The 26,367-nt window shown below is 46.0% G+C and overlaps 1 protein-coding gene across 1 annotated transcript in view; it reads right to left on the minus strand.

The window, feature by feature from the left end:
• The window catches only part of smg6 (SMG6 nonsense mediated mRNA decay factor), a 527,995-nt gene that overhangs the window by 497,772 nt on the left and 3,856 nt on the right, over positions 1-26,367 (minus strand). The window contains exons 2-5 of the mRNA XM_072243359.1: positions 16,659-16,851; positions 11,450-11,560; positions 6,737-6,843; positions 2,566-2,644 (exon numbers count right to left, since the gene is read on the minus strand). Coding sequence (XP_072099460.1) covers positions 2,566-2,644; positions 6,737-6,843; positions 11,450-11,560; positions 16,659-16,851 — 490 coding nt within the window. The remainder of the gene's footprint in view (positions 1-2,565; positions 2,645-6,736; positions 6,844-11,449; positions 11,561-16,658; positions 16,852-26,367) is intronic.

The following is a 26,367-nucleotide window of genomic DNA, read 5'->3' on the forward strand; positions in this document are numbered from 1 at the left end:
TACATATTGGTGGAACTTCTCAAATCCATAAACTATGGTGAGTAATTCCTTCTCGATTTGAGCACTTTAACCTGACTTGACGTGATCTCGCTGGCACGGCAAACATCAATCGCCTTTTCTAATGTAAGATCTGCCTCTCCCAATAGCCTGCTTCTCACTTGATCATCTCGTATGCCACGTACAATCCTGTCACGTATTAAAGAATCATGCAGTTGTCCGAACTCACAGTCTTTTGCCTTGCTGTTCAAATCTGTTATGTAGGCGTCTATGGTCTTCGTTGGTCCTTCAGCCCTCGTGAAAAACCGGTGTCGGATGGACAGTAGGTTTTTTCTCGGTTTGCAGTAATCTTGAAACTTTTTTTTCAACACTTCAATTTTATCTTGCTCATCATCTTGGAAGACAAACGTGTTGCAAACCTTTATTGCCTCTTCTCCCGCCACATGCAGAAACGTAGCACATTGCATTTTCTCCGTCTTTTCAGCTATGCCGCTAGCGGTGCAAATCAGCTCAAACTCCTGGATCCATGTTTTCCAGCTCTCAGCAAGATTACTTTGTCGGCTTAAACCTGACGGTGGCTGTAACTGTGACATCTTTTACGTGTCTTCTCTTCCTTTTTATTTTTCACGTTTTCTTCTGACACCATGTAATATTGATGTGACTCAGACACCGGTGTAGGTTGAACAACCAACCTTTATTCACCAGACTTCCATTTTTTTAAACCCTTTTTCCATGTCCTGACGTCATACACACTCTGATGCTACGAATACTCACACAATACATTACACTCCTACACTTTCCTCTAGTTATCTTTAAATTTTGTCTCCTAGTATTTGCCATTTCCACCTTCAGCTGTCCACTCAATCTATGCCTCTTATCACCTTGTACACTTCTATCAATAAATAAGTTCAAACTAGTAAAGGGCTTATGTGATAACAGTTCAGATGTTCAGGGCTTGGGCTAAGCTGCAGGTTGATAAATTCTGTGTTCAGAAGGCTAAGATGGTTACAGATAGCAAGCTCAGTTTCATACGGAGTGACGTGGTAGTGTAGCGGTTCACGCAAGGCCTTACAGCACCAGTGACCCAGCTTCAATTTCCATTACCATCTGTAAGACATTTATACACTCTCCCCATGACCATGTGGAATTGCTCCGGTTTCCTCCCACATTCCAAAGACATACAGGTTAGCGTTAGTAACCTGGACATGTTACATTGTCGCTGGAAGCATGGTGACACTTGCCGACTGCCCCCCTGGGGAGAACATACAAACTCCTTATAAACAGCAGCGCTGTAAAGCGGGCGGGTCAATTGGTCATCGTAAATTGTCCCGTGATTAGGGTGGGGTTAAATCGGGATTGTCGGGGGGGGGGGGTCTGCTGAAGCAGGAAGAGCCTACTCTGCGCTATATTGCTAAATAAATAAAGCACTGCACTACTGTGCCACATCAGAGCCCACTTCAAGCAATTCCCAATTTAATTTTAGATTTTCAGTCATGTACCTGACTGATGAAGCGTCATGCCCCTCTGAAGAGGGGTGGAATCACACACAGACTGCACCCACCAGCTCAGGGAGACCTGAGGCTGGTGATAATGACTGATGGTGAGAGCCTCTCAGGCCGCTCCATCGCACCACAAGAATGGACTCATGCTGCCACCTGGTGGTAACTGAGCACAGAGCACCTGAAGGTTTCACATCCACACAGTCTGGTCTCCAAATTCATCCTTTTGGGACTGAGGACCCAAAGGGAGCACAACGCAAGAAAAAAATTTAAAAAGGGTTGGGGATGATCAGTTAGTAACAATTGAACTGAAAGGCAGGGAGTTATGGGCTCATCCCCTGTTTTGCTAATTTGGAACGCAGTGCAGGAGTGCTACATTTATTTACAGAGACATTAAACTAAAGTTTGGAAACTTGCTAAATATCCTATAGCACTCTCCCAAGAGCAAACAGTTCTAGAGACCAGAGTCTTAACTTTATTCAACATGGAAACAGGCCATTCAGACCATCTTGTTCATATCAACCTTTGGCCCAGAGCTCTCTATGCCTAAGCAATGTTCATGCTGCCACCATCCCAGCTTCAAACCCCTCTTGTGGACAGTGTGCCTCACGAGCAATGGGATTTCACCTGAAACCCACCCGGTCACAGGCAATCCTGATGACCACCTCCTTTCCTGACATCAGTACGGTCTGTAGCGTGTTAAATTTGTGCATCTTTGAACTGTAGCATGCCAATATAAAGAGGATCACTGGACAAAATAAAGTGTTTCTTCAGAATCCTCCCTTCCGTATGAGAAATTCAGATGTCTGGCAATTGTAAAGGTCCTTTGGCCCATCTAGTTTGTGCCGAACTGTTATTTTGCCTTGTCCCATCGACCTGTACCTGACACCCCTCTAATTGATGTACTGAGACAATTTCTGTTAAATGCAAAAACACACACACAGAATATGCAACTTTTATCTTCTGGGATGCAATCCTACAAATGGGTTAAAAACTTAAGGTGCAAAGTAACTCCAGCTAGTGCACAAAAGCTTTGATCCAAGAGTGTTAGGACGAACAATGGTCTCACCGTATAGATGGCCAGAATAGCCAGCTGGTTGTAGGGTCGCCCATTTTTTGGTGCAATTTGTTGAGCTTTCAAGTACCAACTGTGGAGAAGAAAGCAGACATTAAATACTGTCCCATTCCAGTTCCATCAGCACTGTGAACACACCCCCTCCTGCTAAACACTCACTCATCAGATGGTTTATGCCACTTCCAAGATTTATGACTGAACAGTTTTCCCACAGTTGAACACAAACAGAGGAAATCACATTCGTGGAAAGAGCCAACACAATTAATCTGGCCAATCTCATTTCAATAAACAGTACACTCACCCTTCAATCCCATGCCCCACAGAATTTATTCAGTTCACCCCTGAACAGCCCAACATTAACCACATGGCATATGAATTTAATGCTCAGAACATCAAGGAACTGTCTCTTGGCCCAGTCTGGGACACAGTCTGAGACCTGGTCCACCTTCTCAGTTGCAGAGCTTGTGGCTGTCCAAGGATCCAGTACCAACGTCCCTGAGGTCCTTGCAAACATCAGCTGGCAGGGTCTCACTTCACAGATCGGGTGTCAGCATAGCTGTTTATTGGCCCTCACTGTACTGTTATGCCTGGAGCAGCATCTGCTGTTTCAAGTGATACTTGTCCAGAGTCCTGGCCAAACTTCACATGTGCTCTACTAACACTCGGAGACACTGCCTGCCCATTGCTGCTTCACCCTGAGGAATGATCACTAATCCCTGTTTGATCCTGTTTAATTCACTGCTCTGGCCTCCTCCCTCGTCTCCTCACCTTCCCTAGTACCTCTTCTCCTTCCACTCTCTTCTCCAATCAGATTCCTCCTTCTCAGCCCTCTGCCTTTTCCACCTATCACCTCCCAGATTCTTGCTTCATCCCCCGCCTCCCACCCACCAGGCTTCACCTATCACCACCTAGGTGAACACTGACTGTTCATTCATTTCCAGAGATGCTACCTGACCTCCTGAGTTCCTTCAGCATTCTGTGTGTGCTACTCAGAGACCTTTCCTGTCTATTGCTGCTTCAGCTTGGGCAATGATCACCAATCCCTGTTTGACCCTGCTGTGGGAGAGTGAAATTCTTTTATTTTAATTAATGCAGAACAGGCCCTTCTGGCACAGCCCAGCAACCCACTGATATAACCCTGGCCTAATCACAGGACAAGTGACAATGGCCAATTAACCTACTAACCAGTACATCTTTTAACTATGGGAGGAAACCAGAACACCCAGAGGAAACCCATGAACACACAGGAAAGATTACAGAGAACACAGGAATTGAAAGCTGAACTCTAACAGCCGAGCTATAAAAACGTTGTGCTAACTGCTACACTGCAGTGGCACCCCAACCAGATGAGGGTCAGCGGGACGCAGTACCCCAGCACGTTGCCTCGCCAAATCCAGTCTTCCTCCAAATCAGTGCCATTCCCTTCACACCAACTGCATTCTGGCCACAATCACAGAGTGTGCATAACTTTGCCCCACTTCCACACCCTATCTATCATAAAGACTTTCTCCTGTCACTGTCAATGAGGCACAACAGACTGAAGTTGAGTCATTATACAGAAGACAAACAAGCTAGGCCTTTTCACTTTGGAATGAAGGAAAATGAGAAGTGACTTAAAAGAGCTGTACAAGATGATAAGGGGCACAGACAGTCTGGACAGTCAGAGACTTGAGCACAGGGTGGAAATAGGTAATATCAGGGAACATAGTTTTAAGGTGATTGGAGGTAAGTTTACAAGAGGTGTTAGAGGTAGGTTTTTACTAATGTGCTGGGTGTGCCGAACGCCCTGCTGGGGTGGTGGTAGGGGCAAATACATTAGGGACATTTAAGAAATTCTTAAGACACATGGATGAAGGAGAAATTCAGTGCTACGTGTGAGGGAAGGATTAGATTGATCTTAGAATACATTAAAGAGTTGGCACTACACGGCACACTGAAAGGCCTGAACTGTGCTGTACTGTTCTACGTAAAGAGACCTGAATGTAGCTGGAAGGATGAAAAGTAGTGAGGTGCCCCAATGATCAGCTCTCGGTCCACAATCAGTACCTTTCTATTATTGACCAGGAGGAACTTGCAAGCTATCCGAGAGGGGGGAGAGCAGATACACCTGTGTAACACAATGCACAGGGGAGAGGGTACATTCTGATGACAGTACAGTTCTGTAACACGATGTATGGGGAGAGGACGTGTTGTGATGACAGTACAGTTCTGTAACACAATGCACAGTGGAGAGGACATGTTGTGATGGTACAGTTCTGTAACACGATGTACGGGGAGAGGACGTGATGATGGTACAGTTCTGTAACACGATGTACGGGGAGAGGACGTGATGATGGTACAGTTCTGTAACACGATGTACGGGGAGAGGACGTGATGATGGTACAGTTCTGTAACACGATGTACGGGGAGAGGATGTGATGATGGTACAGTTCTGTAACACGATGTACGGGGAGAGGACATGTTGTGATGGTACGGTTCTGTAACACGATGTACAGGGAGAGGACGTGATGATGGTACAGTTCTGTAACACGATGTACGGGGAGAGGACGTGATGATGGTACAGTTCTGTAACACGATGTACGGGGAGAGGACGTGATGATGGTACAGTTCTGTAACACGATGTACGGGGAGAGGACGTGATGATGGTACAGTTCTGTAACACGATGTACGGGGAGAGGACATGTTGTGATGGTACGGTTCTGTAACACGATGTACAGGGAGAGGACGTGATGATGGTACAGTTCTGTAACACGATGTACGGGGAGAGGACGTGATGATGGTACAGTTCTGTAACACGATGTACGGGGAGAGGACGTGATGATGGTACAGTTCTGTAACACGATGTACGGGGAGAGGACGTGATGATGGTACAGTTCTGTAACACGATGTACGGGGAGAGGACATGTTGTGACAATGGTACAGTTCTATTACACATGGTACAGAGGCTGTGTGAGTGGGTGAAAACTTGGCAAATAGAGGTCACACTCTTCAGTAAGAGACAAGTCTAATGAAAGATTATCTAAATGGAGAAAGACTTAAAACGTGCAAAGTACAAAGGAATCTGGTTGTTCTTGTGCGTGAATCACAAAAAGAAGCTAGGTACACTGCATGGCTTGGGAGGCAAGTGGCACACTGGTCTTTACTATAAGGGGGCTAGAAATATTGCTAAGTCTGCACCTGGATGATTGTGCACAGTCATCGACTATAATTCATCAGCGAAGAATGAGGCCATTCAGCCCATTGAGTATCTCTGCCATTCCATCGTATCTGATTTATTTGCCCTTCCAACCTCATTCACCTGCTTTTTCGTTGTTACTTTAGACTCCCTCACTAACCAAGAACCTATCAATCTCCACTGTAAGTATACCCAACGACTTTGCCTCCTCAGCCATCTGTGGCAATGAATTCCAGTTTCACTACCCTCTGGCTAAAGAAATTCCTCCTCATCTGTTCTGAGGCTGTGCCCCCTGGTCCTAGACTCGCCAACTATTGGACACATCCTCTCAATATCCAGTCTATCTGGACCTTACAATATGTTTTAATGAGATACCCACCCACCATTCTTCTAAACTCCAGCGACTCCAGGCCCAAAACCATCACACACTCCTCAGACATTAACCATTTCATTCTCAGGATCATTCTCGTGAACCAGGGCAAGAAGCACTGAAAATTCCAAATCAAGATTTTGTTGGGCGAGTGAGGCAGTGTCAACAGCATCTCGATAAGCAGCATCAGCCTTTGGGGCTGTGGGCTGGGAGATCGGGTCCAACTGCACAGACAAGCACACAAATCCAGAAACCATGTCTCACTGCCAGCAGGGAGGAGTTACAGGAGCCTGAACACCAACACTCAGCGTTTTAGGAAAAGCTTCACTCCTTCACCATCTGAATTCTGAGCAGTCCATGCATCCATGAACACTACCTCACTGTTCCTTTCTTTGCAATATTTACGTTGTAATTTATAGTAACTTTGTTCGTCTTTGCACTGCACTGACACAAAATCAAAATTCATGTAATATATGACAGTGATAATAAATCTGATTGTGATATATGGGGAAAGGATGGTGTCGCTGTGCTAACAACAGATTAGTACAAATCAGAACACAATCCAAAATGAAATCAAGTACGGGTAGATTCCACTTCTCATCTGCACAGTGATACTGCACCTGCGTGCCTTGCCGTAGTTGGTGGTGTCACTTGCTTGCTCTCTGTAGCGGGCAATATCTCCCTGACAGATCAGACACCGCTGAGCACTGATCAATGCATACTTCACCTGGAGGGCAAACACAATGGGTTACTAGTCTGAAACTATAGAGGAGCGCTGAACACTTACAGTGACGCTGCTACTCCAGAGCTACTGTGAGTTGGAGCAGAACACAACTGGCCAGAGAGCAGAGCACTACAGAGCGAGAACCCGAATTTCTTATGAAAAAAAATGTTAAATAGAGGAAAAGAAGAATTTTTTTAATTAAGTTGGTCCAAAGTATACAGCGCTTCTTGAGGAGATTTGGTATGTCACAAAAATCTAGCAAATTTCTACAGATGCACTATGGAGAACATTCAGACTGGTTTCAGCAGGATTAGATGGGGAGCAAGGGTAAGAGGAGTCAGGTGGAACCAGTCCAGATCAAAAGTGATCGTACCCAGAGAAGCACAGCTTCTAATAGCCAGGGAAAATTATTACCACTTAATTCATTATTTCCGTTTCTCCCAGACCTGTTTAATCACTGCTGCAAGTCTCACTGGTACTCACAAGAGGTTTTTCAGTTACATTAACAGTAAAAGGATAATATTGTTCCATTGTTCAAGAAGGGAACTACAGGCCAGTGAGCTTGACTTCAGTTCTACAGAAGTTACGGCAGAGAATTCTGATGGACATACTTGGATAGTCAAGGACTGATCAGAAACAGTCAGCATGGTTTTGGTGTGGGAGATCATGTCTGGTGAATCTTTCAAAGTAACCTTTTCGTCCTTTGGAGGTAACTAAGGGGACAGATGAAGGTAAGCCAGTGGACGTTGTCTGTACAATGCCTATAAAAAGTATTCACTCCCCTCCTCAGAAGTTTTCATGTCTTATTGTTTTACAACATTGATTCACAAAAACTTCGCTGTTTTTGACACTGTTCAACAGAAAGACACTTTGAGGTTATCCACTTTGGTGGCAAGAACAGGAAGGCAGATTACTACTTGAATGGTGTCAAGTTAGGAAAAGGGGAAGTACAACGAGATCTAGGTGTCCTTGTACATCAGTCACTGAAAGTAAGCATACAGGTACAGTAGGCAGTGAAAAAAGCTAATGGCATGTTGGCCTTCATAACAAGGGGAGTTGAGTATAGGAGCAAAGAGGTCCTTCTGCAATTGTATAGGGCCCTGGTGAGACCACACCTGGAGTACTGTGTGCAGTTTTGGTCTCCAAATTTGAGGAAGAACATTCTTGCTATTGAGGGAGTGCAGCGTAGGTTCACGAGGTTAATTCCTGGGATGGCAGAACTGTCATATGTTGAAAGATTGGAGCGACTGGGCTTGTATACACTGGAATTTAAAAGGATGAGAGGGGATCTGATTGAAACATATAAGATTATTAAGGGATTGGACACGCTAGAGGCAGGAAACACGTTCTTGATGCTGGGGGAGTCCAGAACCAGAGGCCACAGCTTAAGAATAAGGGGTAGGCCATTTAGTACAGAGTTGAGGAAAAACTTTTCCACCCAGAGAGTTGTGGATCTGTGGAATGCTCTGCCTCAGAAGGCAGGAGGCCAATTATCTGAATGCTTTCAAGAAAGAGATGGCTAGAGCTCTTAAAGATAGTGGAGTCAAGGGATATGGGGAGAAGGCAGGAACGGGGTACTGATTGTGGATGATCAGCCATGATCACAGTGAATGGCGGTGCTGGCTCAAAGGGCCGAATGGCCTACTCTTGCACCTGTTGTCTATTGTGTCAAAGTGAAAACAGATCTCTACGAAGTGATCTAAATCTAAATATAAAACACAAAATAATTGTTTGCATAAGTATTCACCCCATTTAATATGACACAACAAATCATCACTGATGCAGCCAATTGGTTTCTGAAGTCACATAATTAGTTAAAGGGAGACCACCGTGTGCAGTCAAGCTGTTTCAATTGATTGTAGTAAAAATACTCCTATATCCGGAAGGTCCAACTGTTGGTGAGTCAGTATCCTGGCAAAAACTACACCATGAAGGCAAAAGAACAGTCTAAGCAACTTCACAAAAAAGTTATTGAAAAGCACAAGTCAGGAGGTGGATACAAGAAAATTTTGAAGTCACTGAATATCCCTTGGTTAAGTCAATCATCAGGAAATGGAAAGAATATAGCATAGCTGTAAATCTGCCTAGGGCAGGCCATCCTCAAAAACTGAGTGAGTGTGCAAGAAGGGGACTAATGAGAGAGGCCACCAAGAGACCTATGACAGCTCTGGAGGAGTTACAAGCTTCAGTGGCTGAGAGGGGAGAGACTGCGCATACACAGAGCTGTTGCCTGGGTGCTTCACCAGTCACAGCTTTATGGGAGAGTGGCAAAGAGAAAGCCACTGTTGAAAAAAAACTCTCATGAAATCTCAGCTAAAGTTTGCCAGAAGGCATGTGGGAGACTGAAGTCAGCTGGAAAAAGGTTCTATGGTCTGATGAAACCAAAATTGAGCTTTTTGGCCATCAGACTAAACGTTATGTTTAGTGTAAGCGAAACACCGCACGTTATCAAAAACCTCCATCCCTACAGCGAAGCATGGTTAACGTTCATGCTGTGTGGAATGCTTCACTGCAGCAGGTCCTGGAAGGCTTGTGAAGGTAGAGGGTAAAATGAATGCAGCAAAATACAGGGAAATCCTGGAGGAAAACCTGATGCAATCTGCAAGAGAACTGCGACTTGGGAGAAGATTTGTTTTCCAGCAAGACAATGACCCCAAGCATAAAGCCAAAGTTACACGGGAATAGCTTAAAAACAACAAAGTTAATGTCCTGAAGTGGTTGTAAAGAAAGGGGGAAAATTGCAGTGTCCAGATGTGCAAAGCTGACAGAGACCTATCCACACAGATTCAAGGCTATAATTGCTGGCAAAGGCGCATCTACTAAATACACATTTGAAAAGGGTGAATACTTCTGCAATCAATTATTTTGTGTTTTATATTTGTAATTAATTTAGATCACTTTGTAGAGATCTGTTTTTACTTTGACGAGAGAGTCTTTTCTGTTGATCAGTATCAAAAAGCCAAATCCACTGTGACACAATGTTGTACAACAATAAAACATGAAAACTTCCAAAGGGGGTTGAATACTTTGTATTGGCACTGTAACTAAATCCTTTGATAAGGTCCCACAGGGCGGGCTGATCTGGAAGGTTAGGTCATGTGGGATTCAGGGGGAGCTGGTGATGTGGATTCAGAATTAACTCAATGACAGGAAGCAAAGGATGATAGTTGAAGGTTGATTCTCCGACTGGAGGTCTGTGACTAGCGGGCTGCTCCAGCGACCAGTGTTGGGGCCTCTGTTATTCATTATTTATACAAATGATTTAGATGTGAACGTACATTGCACAATTGGCAAATTTGCCATGACACTAAACTGGGCGTATCATTGATTTTGAGGCAGGTTACAGTGAATTACAAAGAGATCACAATCAGCTGGGGAGAAATGGCAAATCGATTACAATTTGGGTATTATTTTGGGCAGTCAAACCAGATTAGCACCGACACAGTGAATGGCAGAGTACTGACAAGTTTCATGGACAGAGGGACCTGAGAATACAAGTGCACAGTTCACTGAAAGTGGCTGCACAAGGAGGCATTTAGCATGCTGGCCTTCGTCAGTCGGGGCATCAAGTTTCAGGGTTGGGACATTATGTTAAGAGTTATACACGTCAGTGTTGAGGTCACACTTGAAGTATTGTGTACAGTTTGGTCACCCTGTTACAGGAAAAATATTGTCAAATTGGAGAGGGTACACAAGAGATTCATGAAGATGCTGCCTGGACTAGAGGGACTAAGTTATAGGGTGAGATTGGTCATACTAGGTGACCTCATATATGTTCATAAAATCATGGGAGGTATAGATACGGTGGTCGGTCAAGGTTGATTTATACTTCTGCATCAAATGGACGCCATAATCTACACGTGGCCTACGCGCTTTGTGAGCGTTTATACTCATGCGTTGGTGTGTCTGTGTCACTCTGCAATTCGCGCATGTCACGCATGCGCACACACCTGCCCATGCGAGGCTTCATGGTCATGGTAGTCTTTCTCGGGGTAAACAAGTTTAAAGCGAGCGTCTTTTTTCGTAAAAGCGAAATGTATCCTCCATAATTCGGAGAAAGCATTGCAGCCAGAGTTCCTTCCCTGCCCTTCAGTCGCCCAATGGGAAGCTATTGCAGTGTAGGAGGAAATGCGATGCTACCAAGTGGACCAATCACTGTTGTTGCGGTCTGCGTTGCCGCAACGCGTAGTTACATTTTGGGAGAGGTGCGCGCCAGGCTACAGCATAGGGATCCGCGTAGGCTCTGCGTAGGGTTCGCGGTGACGCCATACTTACGACATTGATTTGACGCAGAAGTATAAATCAGCCTTCACACTTTTTTCCCCAGGGTTGGGGAGTCCAAAACTACATGGCACAGATAAAAGGTAAGTTGGAAGAGATTTTAAAAATACCTGAGAGGTAACTTCTTTATACAGGGGGTAGCGAGCACCTAGGACAAGCTGCCAGAGGAAGTGGTTGAGGCAGGTACAACTGAAACATTTAAGAGGCATTTGGATAGGTAGGTGGAGGGGAGGAGCCTGAAGGGTTATGAGCCGAATACAGGGAGGACAGTGTGCTCAGCACGGACCAGCTGGGCTAAAGGGCCTGTTTCCATGCATTATCTACTCACCGCTTTACGAAGAGGCTTGCTACGTATGGCCATCCCATCCATGTAGTTTTCCAGTTTGAACTGGTACGTGACCTGCAGCTTGTGCAGGAGGTTCTCAAAGAAGCTGGTTCCCTAAAACAGAAACAGACTTGCGATCACAAGGTGGCTTCTGGTCCGTAACCTGCAGCTTGTGCAGGAGGTTGTCAAAGACGCTGGTTCCCTGAATCAGAAACAGACTTGAGATCACAAGCCTGGCTTTTGGTACACATTGCACACTTTGCACCAACAGCAACAGGACACACAAACCTTCTCACTTCCTCTGACAATGGGGAAGGAAATACCCCTCAGGGCAGAAACAAGTCACGGTTTTTACTAGACGATACCCCTCACCGAACCAAGTACCCTTCCTTTGAACACACAGTTGCAAGAAAATGTGAGTGAAACCTTTTCAATTACCTGGTTTTCTGCATTAATTACTCATAAAATGTGGTCTGATCTTCATTTAAGTCCCAATAACAGACAAACACAACCTGTCAAAACTAATCACACACGAACAATATACTTCTTCTCATTAATACTGAGTACATCATTTAAACAATCACAGTCTAGGTTCAAAAAGCTATGTGAATCTTGGGAATAATGCCTTCTACAAAAGGTATTGTCTACAAATGGAGGAAACTCAGTCTGTTGCTACTCTCCCTAGGAGTGGGTGTCCTGCAAAGATCACACCAAGAGCACGACATGCAATACTGAATGAGGTCAAAAAGAAAACAAAGGTAACAGCAAAAGCCCTGCAGAAATCTCTAGAACTTGCTAAAGTCTCTCTTTGCGTGTCCACTATGAGAAAAACACTGAACAAGATGGTGCTCATGGAAGGGCACCATGGGGGAAACCACTGCTCTCCAAAAAGCATTGCTGCATGTATCAAGTTTGCAAAACACCACCTGGATGTTCCACAACTTTACTGGGACAATGTTCTGTGGACAGAAGAGACCAAAATGGAACTTTGTGGCAGAAATGCACACCATTGTGTTTGGATGAAAAAGGGCATTACACAACACCACCAAAACCTCATCCCAACTGTGAAGCATGGTGGAAGGAGCATCATGGGTTGAGCTACTTTGCTGCCTCAGGGCCTGGACAGCTTTGCAATCATTGAGGAAACAATGAATTCAAACTGTGTCAAGGCAGTTTACAGGAGAATGTCAGGGTAGCGGTCTGTCACCTGAAGCTTAATAGAAGTTGGATGATGCAACAAGACAATGACCAGAAACACAAATCAGTAACAGAATAATTTAAAAAGAAGAAAGTTCATGTTTTGAAATGGCCAAATTAAGAGTCCAGACCTTAACCCAACTGAGATGCTGTGGCATGACCTGGAGAGGGCTGTTCGTGCATCGTATCCCAGAAATAAAGGTGAACTGAAACAGTTTTGTATGGAGGAATGGTTAAAATTCCACCTTGCCATTGTGCAAGTCTGATCAGTAGCTACAGGACACATTTCGCGGAGGTTATTGCTGCTAAAGGAGGTTCTACCAGTTGTTAGATAAAAGGGTCAGCATACTTTTTCTAGCCTGGACTGTGAATGATTAAACAATATGTTCAATAAAGACATGAAGAGTACAATTGTTTGTGTGTTATTAGTATAATGCAGGCTGTGTATGTCTATCATTGTGACTGAGATGAATATCAGACCACATTTTTTGAGTAATTAATGCAGAAAACCAGGGTTCACAAACACTTTCTTGCAACTGTATCTTATAAGGAAAGGTTGACTGAGCAAGGGCTTTCTTCTCTGGAGCCAAGGAAGAAGAGAGGTAACTTTACAGAGGTGTCTAAGATGATAAGAGGCATAAGTCAAGTGGACAAACAGATTCTTTCCCCCGCCATGGAAATGGTTAATACGAGGGAGCATAATTTTAAGGTGATTGAAGGAAAGTACAGAGGTAGTTTTTTTTTAAACACAGATTGGAGTATTCTGCTGAGATGGTGGCAGAGGCAGATACATTAGGGACATTTCAGAAACATGGAGGATAGAAAAGTAAAAAGTGACGTGGGAAGGGGTAGGTTCCACTTGGAGTAGGTCAGCACAACATAGTAGCCTGAAGGGCCTGTACTGTGCTGTAATGTTCTATGTTAATGTATGACATTTATGTCAGATGTTAATATTTGACTGGAAAAAATGATTCAAGATTCATGTATAAATTATATAACCTTGAGATTTGCTTGCAGGTAGCCACAAGGCAAGAAACCCGAAAGAACCCAATTAAAGAAAAAAAGAATAAAAATAAAAATGAAAGCAGAAAAAAAAATCATGGAAACGATGGAAACGTAAAAGAGTATTACAAAGTTTCCAAATCCTGCAGGACAAACATGGCCTAGAACACAATGACTTTTTTAAGTACCTTCAAGTACGAAACTATGTTAACCAGAGTTGTAGATATACAGACCTATCAACAGTAGAATTAGAATTTTTCAAGATTCTGAATTCGGCTTGCAGTTCAATACCTAGTAAATCAGTTTCTCCATTATATAATGCACTCTCCCATGATAAAAATGTAAATACACTGTATATTAAAGAGAAGTGGGAGAAAGAAGAGGGGTTGGTACTTTCAGAGGAGGCTTGGGGGAAAATCTGCAGCTTTCAATGGTCTTCGACTAATTCTTTGACTTGGAGAGAACATTGTTGGAAAAACATTATAAGATACTTCAAGACCCCATATCAGGAAAAATATAAAGATACAAACGTGACGTGTTGGAGAAGGTGCGGCTCCAAGGAGGCAAATCATTTTCATATTTTCTGGGATTGCCCTAAATTAAGTCTATATTGGGAAGGTATTCATAGAACATTAGTTAAGGTACTTAGGTCCCAGATACCTCTGGACTTTGAGACGCTCTATTTGGGGCATGTATTGTTTCTTGAACAGAAGGAAGATATAAAGTTGCTGCAGGCCCTCTTAGCGGCAAGTAAGAAATCAAGCACTAGAAAGTGGCTAAATCCAATACCACCTACATTAGAAGATTGGCACGAAATTATCTTGGAAATATTTAAAATGGAAAAGTTGACTTACTCCCTGAGAATTCAAAAAGAAAAATTTTATCAAATCTGGAATAAATGGATTGAATATATAACCCCAATGTGAGCAGACTTTAGATGACTCTCCTAATGATTTATACTGCTCTTCTCATCAACACAGTAATATTGCTAACGTAAGCACCCCTAGTCTAAATGTCTTTTTTTTTTTGTTTTCTTTTGGAAAATAGAGAATTAACACAAGTAAAGGGAAAGATTTGGGAAAGGGATAAAAAATGAAAAAATTAAGTAAATAAGTACATAGGGATTGGATAATTATGCCTGCGGGCAGGAGCAAGCATGAACAAATTAGGATATAAACACCTACAATGGTTGTTACATAGGCTTACATACAACATTTTGGACCAGTGGAAATGGTCCAGAAGAGTTATATGGAAACTATTATTACTATTTTCTTAACAACTAATACCATTACTTAGCCTAATAGATTAGAATAACCACAGTACATAATTATCTATTTAAGTGTCTAATTTCCTTTTATATCATCTCAATGTGTACTTAAGAATGTATAAATAATTATAGTTTTATACATATAAAAAAATGGAAAAGGTTATATGTGTGAAAAAAGTACATGATATTTGTGAATTCCTTATCCAAGTAAAAATAAAGTTAAAAAAAAAGGAAACGATGGAAGCAACTGAAAGCATTCCAAACCAAAACTGAGTCGAGTCCTCAGATCCGATCCCAGGGCAGCCCAGAGCACGCCCAAAGCCTCGATTCATCTCTTCATCATATTAGTGGGCACGGCACACAGCAACCAGGGCGGTCTTCACAGACTCAGCACCATGACGATGACCATCACGGAGACTCAGCAAAATCAGCTCTTGTCCCAACCGACACCCTGTCTACAGACTATCTAGGCCGGTGTTTTGTTACATGCCTCAAGGAGATCTGTGATCTTTTTTGTGAGAATGATGTAATGGTCTTTTGGAGGTCACCTGGTGTAATTTTCCCGCCGATGTGAGGTCACATGATGACATGTGCGCCATGGGTCTATAAGGGAAGACCTCAGATGATGCAGTTAGTTTTTAGTTTTTAGTTTTCCAGCTAGAATGTTGATGTGTCTCTGTTTCTGTTGCATATTTGTTTTTATGACGCAGTTTCATTTTTAAAATGGTTGTTACGTTCTGTGGCAAGGTACAATAGTGCTGGACTGGACATTTTTGCTAGATGTGTTGATGTACCTTATTCCAGCAGTAGTGCGGGAGAGTGAAGACTTTATCGAAGTACAGGACCCAAAGGATTGAGAGGAGTCAGTATCGTTCGGCAGTTTAACAAAAGGATCGACCTTATTGAGTCTTCGTTGAAGGAGTAGTGACCTGCATCGAAGATAACTCTTGCCAAAAGAGAAAGAGTTCATGCAAGGTGCTCTCTAGAATTTAAGGTCAGTTGTTTTAAACTGTTTTTCCTGCATCGTGAATCCTTTGGACAGAACCAACAGGAAAGTCGCGTCTATGAAGAACTCCTTCTCCAGAGAAGTCTCTCCCAATTGAACGTATAAATCTGTTGGACTTTCGAACTTACCATTTTAAGAACTATATCTGACTTTACCGCTTTAAGAACTGTTTTCGCATTTAACGCTTTAAGAACCAGTGCCGAGTGACGACTTGTTGAACGGCTGCATAGCAGTTAACTTCCGGTTAAGGTTTTCGTTTGTTTTTTTTTTATTGTTTATCCGTGTTTAATAAATGTTTGGTTGTTTTTATATAACCTGTCTCAATTGATATTCATTGTTGCCAGTTACGTAACAGTTTAAATTGACTCCATAACGGAACAGCGAAGGCAAGGAAAGCAAGGAAACAGCAAGGACAAAAAGGGCAACAGTTCAGAGGGCAGAAGGAAAGAGAGTCAGAGAGGAGCTGGCTGATGAGAAGCACTTATAGCAAATAAAAATTTGAAGATCTGCAGTTGCAAGAAAAAATTTGTGAACCCTTTACAATGTGTTCAATAAAGACATGAGAAGTTCAACTATTTGCGTGTTAATAGTATAGGCAAATTGTGAATGCCTATTATTGTGACTGAGATGAAGATCAGAGCACATTTTATCAGTAATTAATGCAGAAAACCAGGTAACTGAAAAGGCTTCACAAACTTTGTCTTGCATCTATATGTTAAGTTTCATCTATATATTCTCACCTCATCCAATAATTTTAAAAGCCTCCCTCGGATCTCCACCCCGTTGTCTCCAGAAGGCTCCTTGAGCATCTGCCGGAACTTCTCAATGACCTGGTAGAAGGCATTTTTCCACATTGTCTGCTCCACATTCTGATTGTCAGAATATTCAATATCTGAGAGAATGCAACGCTCATACAAGAGCAGAATCTCTGCCCTACAGAAGAGAAAGAGGGAAGGATTTAATAACAGAAAACACTGCAGGTTTCCCCCGCCATCCAAAGGTATAGCGTTCCTATGAAACGGTTCGTAAGCCGGAATGTCGTAAAGTAAAGAAGCAATTACCATTTATTTATATGGGAAAATTTTGTGAGCGTTCACAGACCCAAAAATAACCTACCAAATCATGCCAAATAACACATAAAACCTAAAGTAACAGTATCATATAGTAAAAGCAGGAATGATATGATAAATACACAGCTTATATAAAGCAGAAATACTTTTCCACAATCATCGCCTGAACTGTTCTCTGTAGCAAAAATCTCACGCAAGCACCGTCGGCAAAAACACAGCGCAAGCACTCTCCAGTAACCTTCAAGCTATGAAGGTGCCAAATCATACCAAGTAACACGTAAAAATACACAGCCGATATAAAGTAGAAATAATGTATGTACAGTGTAGTATCACTTAATGGAATTGGGAAAGCGCAGAGCACACTGGTGATGGTGTGTTGGACTTGTCGGAGTTTGGGTGGTGCAGTGGCCCCCACCCTCTAGGTCGCCGAGCGATACATTGCTGCGAAGCACGCAGGGGTCCAGTGGTAGCCGGGAGGCATCCAGCACATTTTTAAGAAAAAAGCCTAAATAAACATGCTAATTAATTAGGTGCCGCCCAGCACGTAATTGTCAGCCCAGATCAGTGCCAATTGCATTGTCTCTGATCTGGGCCGACAATTACGTGTCGGCGGCACCTAATTAATTAGCATGTTTATTTTGGCTTTTTTCTTAAAGATGTGCTGTGTGTCTCCTGGCTACTGCTGCATTCTCCGCGAATCAGTATCTGTCCGCGGCCTGGGTGTTGGGGTGGTAGGACACTGGGGTGTCATCTCATCGTCTGTTTCCATTAGAGCAGGCAGCTCATATTCTCCTATGACTGCCCGCCTCGATGTCGAAGGTCGAGGTTCGTCGTCTGCTGTGGCTGATGTGGAAGGCTTGCTTGACTGCTGAGCCTCGAGCATTTTTCTATCACACAGTTCTTTAATAAGGACTCAAACCATCCTGCAAATATCTCCTAAACCGACGTACCCTTTCAAAATTAAAGTCGTACTTTATCATTACTCATTCGGTTTCGATTGTTATCCTTTCCTCTTCCAATTGCATCAACTCCTCATCTATCAGTTCTTGGTCATGAGATGCCAAAACCTCTCCAACATCAACTTGGTCAACTTCCACAAGCCAAACCCACTTTGTCCTTACTTCGTTCACCACGGTCGAAACGCTTCATTATGTCTCGTTTTACGCTAAGTGTAACACCTTTACGAGCTCTTTTAGGCTTTTCCGATACCATAGAACTCATCTTGCAAACGGCTGCTCACAGACGTTTAAGCAATGCCTGCGAGATTGCAGTTCTGAATCCGGGGGAGAGCAGCTGCTTGGGGTGCGCACTGCCTTTTATCACACGCTGCTTTTTTCATAACAGTGAAAACACCTTCTGTTAGCGAAAACAGGGTACTAATGTAGGTCTTTCGTAACAGTGAAGTTGCACAAAACGAACATTCAAAAAGCGGGGGACACCTTTACCCCTGTCAGTCAGCTCCTACAGAGAGAGGAACTGAGTTAATGCTTCAGAGCTATGATCTGTGTCAGATTTACAGCGGCTGCAGCTCCGTGCAATAAGGATATTAATCAAACATCCTACAGCACAATATAAAGGGGCTTCATTGTTGACATGGGTTACACTCTGCAGTGAAGAGCTCAGACGCGATAAACCCCAGCACCACCAATGATTCCAAATAACACAACCACCTCAGTCCACAGGTTCCAGCGAGACTCGATCTTGGGTGCCACAGCAGCACAGCAGTTAGTGATTCAAGTTCAATTACCACCTCTGCTCCCATGACTGTGTGAGTTTCCTCTGGATGCTCCAGTGTCATCACACATTGAAATGTTAGGGTCAGGAAGTTGTGAGCATGCAATATTGGTGCCAGAAACATGGCAGCTATCCCCAGCACATCCTCAGCCCCTCCTTAGACTAAGCTTTCCCATATCAATTACCCCATTTCCAACCCCAGTACAGAGCACCCACACATCACTTACCCCGTTGTCCAACCCCAGTAAAGCTCCCATATATCACTTACCCCGTGTCCAAACCCAGTAGAGCTCCCACACACACATCACTTACCCCGTGTCCAACCCCAGTAGAGCTCCCACACATCACTTACCCCGTGTCCAACCCCAGTAGAGCTCCCACACATCACTTACCCCATGTCCAACCCCAGTAGAGCTCCCACACACACATCACTTACCCCGTGTCCAACCCCAGTAGAGCTCCCACACACACATCACTTACCCCGTGTCCAATCCCAGTACAGGGCACCCGCATATCACTTACCCAGTGTCCAATCCCAGTACAGAGCTCCCCCACATCACTTACCCAGTGTCCAATCCCAGTACAGAGCTCCCACACATCACTTACCCCATGTCCAACCCCAGTAGAGCTCCCACACACACATCACTTACCCCGTGTCCAACCCCAGAAGAGCTCCCACACACACATCACTTACCCCGGGTCCAACCCCAGTATTGAGCACCCACACATCACCTACCCCGTGTCCAAACCCAGTACAGAGCTCCCACACATCACTTACCCCGTGTCCAACCCCAGTAGAGCTCCCACACTTCACTTACCCCATGTCCAACACCAGTACAGAGCTCCCACACATCACTTACTATGTGTCCAACCCCAGTATAAAGCTCCCACACATCACTTACCCCATGTCCAACCCCAGTACAGAGCACCCACACATCACTTCCCCCGTGTCCAACCACAGCAGAGTTCCCACATATCACTTACCCCATGTCCAACCCCAGTATAGACTTCCCACACATCACTTACCCCGTGTCCAACCCCAGTATAGAGTTCCCACACATCACTTACCCCACATCCAACCCCAGTACAGAGCTCCCACACATCATTTATCCCGTGTCCAATCCCAGTATAGAGCAACCACACATCACTTACCCCGTGTCCAATCCCAGTACAGAGCAACCACACATCACTTACCCCACATCCAACCCCAGTACAGAGCTCCCACACATCACTTACCCCGTGTCCAACCCCAGTATAGAGCTCCCACACATAACTTACCGCATTTCCAACCCCAGTACAGAGCACCCACACATCACTTACCCCGTATCCAACGCCAGTACGAGCACCCACGCATCACTTACCGTGTCCAACCCCAGTATAGTTCCCACTTCACTTACCCCGTGTCCAACCCCAGTACAGAGCACCCACACATCACTTACCCCGTGTCCAACCCCAGTACGACCACCAACGCATCACTTACCGTGTCCAACCCCAGTACAGAGCTCCCACACATCACTTACCCCGTGTCCAACCTCAGTACAGAGCACCCACACATCACTTCCCCCGTGTCCAACCACAGTACAGAGTTCCCACACATCACTTACCCCGTGTCCAACCCCAGTAGAGCTCCCACACACACATCACTTACCCCGTGTCCAATCCCAGTATTGAGCACCCACATATCACTTACCCCGTGTCCAACCCCAGTAGAGCTCCCACACACACATCACTTACCCCGTGTCCAACCCCAGTAGAGCTCCCACACACACATCACTTACCCCGTGTCCAATCCCAGTATAGAGCACCCACACATTACTTACCCCATGTCCAACACCAGTACAGAGCTCCCACACATCACTTACCCCATGTCCAACCCCAGTACAGAGCACCCACACATCACTTCCCCCGTGTCCAACCCCAGTACAGAGCTCCCACACATCACTTCCCCGTGTCCAACCCCAGTATAGAGCTCCCACACATCACTTACCCCATGTCCAACCCCAGTACAGAGCTCCCACACATCACTTACTGTGTGTCCAAACCCAGTATAAAGCTCCCACACATCACTTACCCCATGTCCAACCCCAGTACAGAGCACCCACACATCACTTCCCCGTGTCCAACCCCAGTATAGAGCTCCCACACATCACTTACCCCATGTCCAACCCCAGTACAGAGCTCCCACACATCACTTACTGTGTGTCCAAACCCAGTATAAAGCTCCCACACATCACTTACCCCATGTCCAACCCCAGTACAGAGCACCCACACATCACTTCCCCGTGTCCAACCCCAGTATAGAGCTCCCACACATCACTTACCCCATGTCCAACCCCAGTACAGAGCACCCACACATCACTTCCCCGTGTCCAACCCCAGTATAGATCTCCCACACATCACTTACCCCATGTCCAACCCCAGTATAGAGTTCCCACACATCACTTAACCCGTGTCCAACCCCAGTACAGAGCTCCCACACATCACTTACCCCGTGTCCAATCCCAGTACAGAAATCCCACACATCACTTCCCCCGTGTCCAACCCCAGTATAGAGCTCCCACACATCACTTACCCCGTGTCCAACCCCAGTACAGAGCTCCCACACATCACTTACCCCATGTCCAACACCAGTACAGACCTCCCACACATCACTTACCCCATGTCCAACACCAGTGCAGACCTCCCACACATCACTTACCCCGCGTCCAACACGAGTACAGACCTCCCACACATCACTTACCCCGTGTCCAATACCAGTAAAGACCTCCCACACATCACTTACCCCATGTCCAACCCCAGTATAGAGTTCCCACACATCACTTACCCCACATCCAACCCCAGTACAGAGCTCCCACACATCACTTACCCCGTGTCCAACCCCAGTACAGAGCACCCACACATCACTTACCCCGTGTCCAACCACAGTACAGAGCTCCCACACATCACTTACCCCGTGTCCAATCCCAGTACAGAGCAACCACACATCACTTACCCCATGTCCAACCCCAGTACGAGCACCCACGCATCACTTACCATGTCCAACCCCAGTATAGTTCCCACACTTCACTTACCCCGTGTTCAACCCCAGTATAGAGCTCCCACACATCACTTACCCCGTGTCCAACCCCAGTACGAGCACCCACGCATCACTTACCGTGTCCAACCCCAGTATAGAGCTCCCACACATCACTTACTGTGTCCAACCCCAGTATAAAGCTTCCACACATCACTTACCCCATGTCCAACCCCAGTACAGAGCACCCACACATCACTTCCCCCGTGTCCAACCACAGTACAGAGTTCCCACATATCACTTACCCCATGTCCAACCCCAGTATAGAGTTCCCACACATCACTTACCCCGTGTCCAACCCCAGTACAGAGCTCTCACACATCACTTACTGTGTGTACAACCCCAGTATAAAGCTCCCACACATCACTTGCCATGTCCAACCCCAGTACAGAGCAACCACACATCACTTACCCCACATCCAACCCCAGTACAGAGCTCCCACACATCACTTACCCCGTGTCCAACCCCAGTACAGAGCACCCACACATCACTTACCCCGTGTCCAACCCCAGTACAGAGCTCCCACACATCACTTACTGTGTGTCCAACCCCAGTATAAGAGCTCCCACATATCACTTACCCCGTGTCCAATCCCAGTAAAGACCTCCCACACATCACTTACCCCGTCCAACCCCAGTACAGAGCTCCCATATATCACTTACCCCGTGTCCAACTCCAGTACAGAGCTCCCACACATCACTTAACCTGTGTCCAACTCCAGTACAGAGCTCCCACACATCACTTAACCCGTGTCCAACCCCAGTACAGAGCTCCCACACATCACTTACCCCGTGTCCAATCCCAGTACAGAAATCCCACACATCACTTCCCCCGTGTCCAACCCCAGTATAGAGCTCCCACACATCACTTACCCCGTGTCCAACCCCAGTACAGAGCTCCCACACATCACTTACCCCATGTCCAACACCAGTACAGACCTCCCACACATCACTTACCCCATGTCCAACACCAGTACAGACCTCCCACACATCACTTACCCCGCGTCCAACACGAGTACAGACCTCCCACACATCACTTACCCCGTGTCCAATACCAGTAAAGACCTCCCACACATCACTTACCCCATGTCCAACCCCAGTATAGAGTTCCCACACATCACTTACCCCACATCCAACCCCAGTACAGAGCTCCCACACATCACTTACCCCGTGTCCAACCCCAGTACAGAGCACCCACACATCACTTACCCCGTGTCCAACCACAGTACAGAGCTCCCACACATCACTTACCCCGTGTCCAACCCCAGTAGAGCTCCCACACACACATCACTTACCCCGTGTCCAATCCCAGTATTGAGCACCCACATATCACTTACCCCGTGTCCAACCCCAGTAGAGCTCCCACACACACATCACTTACCCCGTGTCCAACCCCAGTAGAGCTCCCACACACACATCACTTACCCCGTGTCCAATCCCAGTATTGAGCACCCACATATCACTTACCCCGTGTCCAACCCCAGTAGAGCTCCCACACACACATCACTTACCCCGTGTCCAACCCCAGTACAGCTCCCACACACACATCACTTACCCCGTGTCCAATCCCAGTATAGAGCACCCACACATCACTTACCCCATGTCCAACACCAGTACAGAGCTCCCACACATCACTTACCCCATGTCCAACCCCAGTACAGAGCACCCACACATCACTTCCCCCGTGTCCAACCCCAGTACAGAGCTCCCACACATCACTTCCCCGTGTCCAACCCCAGTATAGAGCTCCCACACATCACTTACCCCATGTCCAACCCCAGTACAGAGCACCCACACATCACTTACCCCGTGTCCAACCCCAGTATAGAGCTCCCACACATAACTTACCCCATGTCCAACCCCAGTACAGAGCTCCCACACATCACTTACTGTGTGTCCAACCGCAGTATAAAGCTCCCACACATCACTTACCCCATGTCCAACCCCAGTACAGAGCACCCACACATCACTTCCCCCGTGTCCAACCACAGCACAGAGTTCCCACACATCACTTACCCCGTGTCCAACCCCAGTATAGAGTTCCCACACATCACTTACCCCGTGTCCAACCCCAGTACAGAGTTCCCACACATCACTTACCCCATGTCCAACCCCAGTACAGAGCTCTCACACATCACTTACTGTGTGTCCAACCCCAGTATAAAGCTCCCACACATCACTTACCATGTCCAATCCCAGTACAGAGCAACCACACATCACTTACCCCACATCCAACCCCAGTACAGAGCTCCCACACATCACTTACCCCGTGTCCAACCCCAGTATAGAGCTCCCACACATAACTTACCCCATGTCCAACCCCAGTACAGAGCACCCACACATCACTTACCCCATATCCAACCCAGTACGAGCACCCACGCATCACTTACCATGTCCAACCCCAGTATAGTTCCCACACTTCACTTACCCCGTGTTCAACCCCAGTATAGAGCTCCCACACATCACTTACCCCGTGTCCAACCCCAGTACGAGCACCCACGCATCACTTACCGTGTCCAACCCCAGTATAGAGCTCCCACACATCACTTACCCCATGTCCAACACCAGTACAGAGCTCCCACACATCACTTACTGTGTCCAACCCCAGTATAAAGCTTCCACACATCACTTACCCCATGTCCAACCCCAGTACAGAGCACCCACACATCACTTCCCCCGTGTCCAACCACAGTACAGAGTTCCCACATATCACTTACCCCATGTCCAACCCCAGTATAGAGTTCCCACACATCACTTACCCCGTGTCCAACCCCAGTACAGAGCTCTCACACATCACTTACTGTGTGTACAACCCCAGTATAAAGTTCCCACACATCACTTGCCATGTCCAACCCCAGTACAGAGCAACCACACATCACTTACCCCACATCCAACCCCAGTACAGAGCACCCACACATCACTTACCCCGTGTCCAACCCCAGTACAGAGCTCCCACACATCACTTACCCCTTGTCCAACCCCAGTACAGAGCTCCCACACATCACTTACTGTGTGTCCAACCCCAGTATAAGAGCTCCCACATATCACTTACCCCGTGTCCAATCCCAGTAAAGACCTCCCACACATCACTTACCCCGTCCAATCCCAGTACAGAGCTCCCACACATCACTTACCCCGTCCAACCCCAGTACAGAGCTCCCATATGTCACTTACCCCGTGTCCAACTCCAGTACAGAGCTCCCACACATCACTTAACCCGTGTCCAACTCCAGTACAGAGCTCCCACACATCACTTACCCCGTGTCCAATCCCAGTACAGAAATCCCACACATCACTTCCCCCGTGTCCAACCCCAGTATAGAGCTCCCACACATCACTTACCCCGTGTCCAACCCCAGTACAGAGCTCCCACACATCACTTACCCCATGTCCAACACCAGTACAGACCTCCCACACATCACTTACCCCATGTCCAACACCAGTACAGACCTCCCACACATCACTTACCCCGCGTCCAACACGAGTACAGACCTCCCACACATCACTTACCCCGTGTCCAATACCAGTAAAGACCTCCCACACATCACTTACCCCATGTCCAACCCCAGTATAGAGCTCCCACACATCACTTCCCCGTGTCCAACACCAGTACAGAGCTCCCACACATCACTTACCCCGTGTCCAACCCCAGTACGAGCATCCACGCATCACTTACCGTGTCCAACCCCAGTATAGAGTTCCCACACTTCACTTATCCCGTGTCCAACCCCAGTATAGAGCTCCCACACATCACTTACCCTGTGCCCAACCCCAGTACAGAGCTCCCACACATCACTTACCCCGTGTCCAACCCCAGTACAGAGCTCCCACACATCACTTACTGTGTGTCCAACCCCAGTACGGAGCTCCCACACATCACTTACCCCATGTCCAACCCCAGTACAGAGCACCCACACATCACTTCCCCGTGTCCAACCCCAGTACAGAGCATCCACACATCACTTACCCCGTGTCCAACCCCAGTACAGAGCACCCACACATCACCTACCCCTTGCTAAAGTCGGGAATTCTTTTGTTAAACCCATCTGACTTCCTTTTACCTAACTCCTTGATAAATCTCTTGGTGACCCAGCCCAGTATTTTGTTTCGCATCCTGTCTAACAGTTCCCCAGTGAAGAACATTTTTTACTACTTAAGGAAGATTTGTAACTGAGTTACTGTAGTAAGATAAAAGTACAGGTTGTATCCTGTGGCCAGTGAACAGCAGGGCTGGGCACTGCTCAAAGTGGAAACAGCAAACTTAGCCTGATCAGGGAGTTATCTGCAGAAAGCTTAAAAGATTAAATTTATTGCACACCATATCGGTCAAAACCTCAAAACATACAGTGAAATGCGTATTTTGAGTCAACAGCCAATAAAACCTAAGGAAATGCTGAGGTCAGCCTGCAAGTGCTGTCATACTTCCAAATCCAACATAGAAAGCTGGCATCTCACTAACCCTAACCTGTACATCTTTGGACCGTGGGGGAAACCCAAGCAATTGCACCTGGTTGAGTGGGGCTAACCACTACACTGCTCATGGTATGGCACCCAAGACTCTTACTCAGAGGCT

This window comes from Mobula birostris, chromosome 25 (assembly GCF_030028105.1).
Source record: "Mobula birostris isolate sMobBir1 chromosome 25, sMobBir1.hap1, whole genome shotgun sequence".
Taxonomy (NCBI): domain Eukaryota; kingdom Metazoa; phylum Chordata; class Chondrichthyes; order Myliobatiformes; family Myliobatidae; genus Mobula; species Mobula birostris.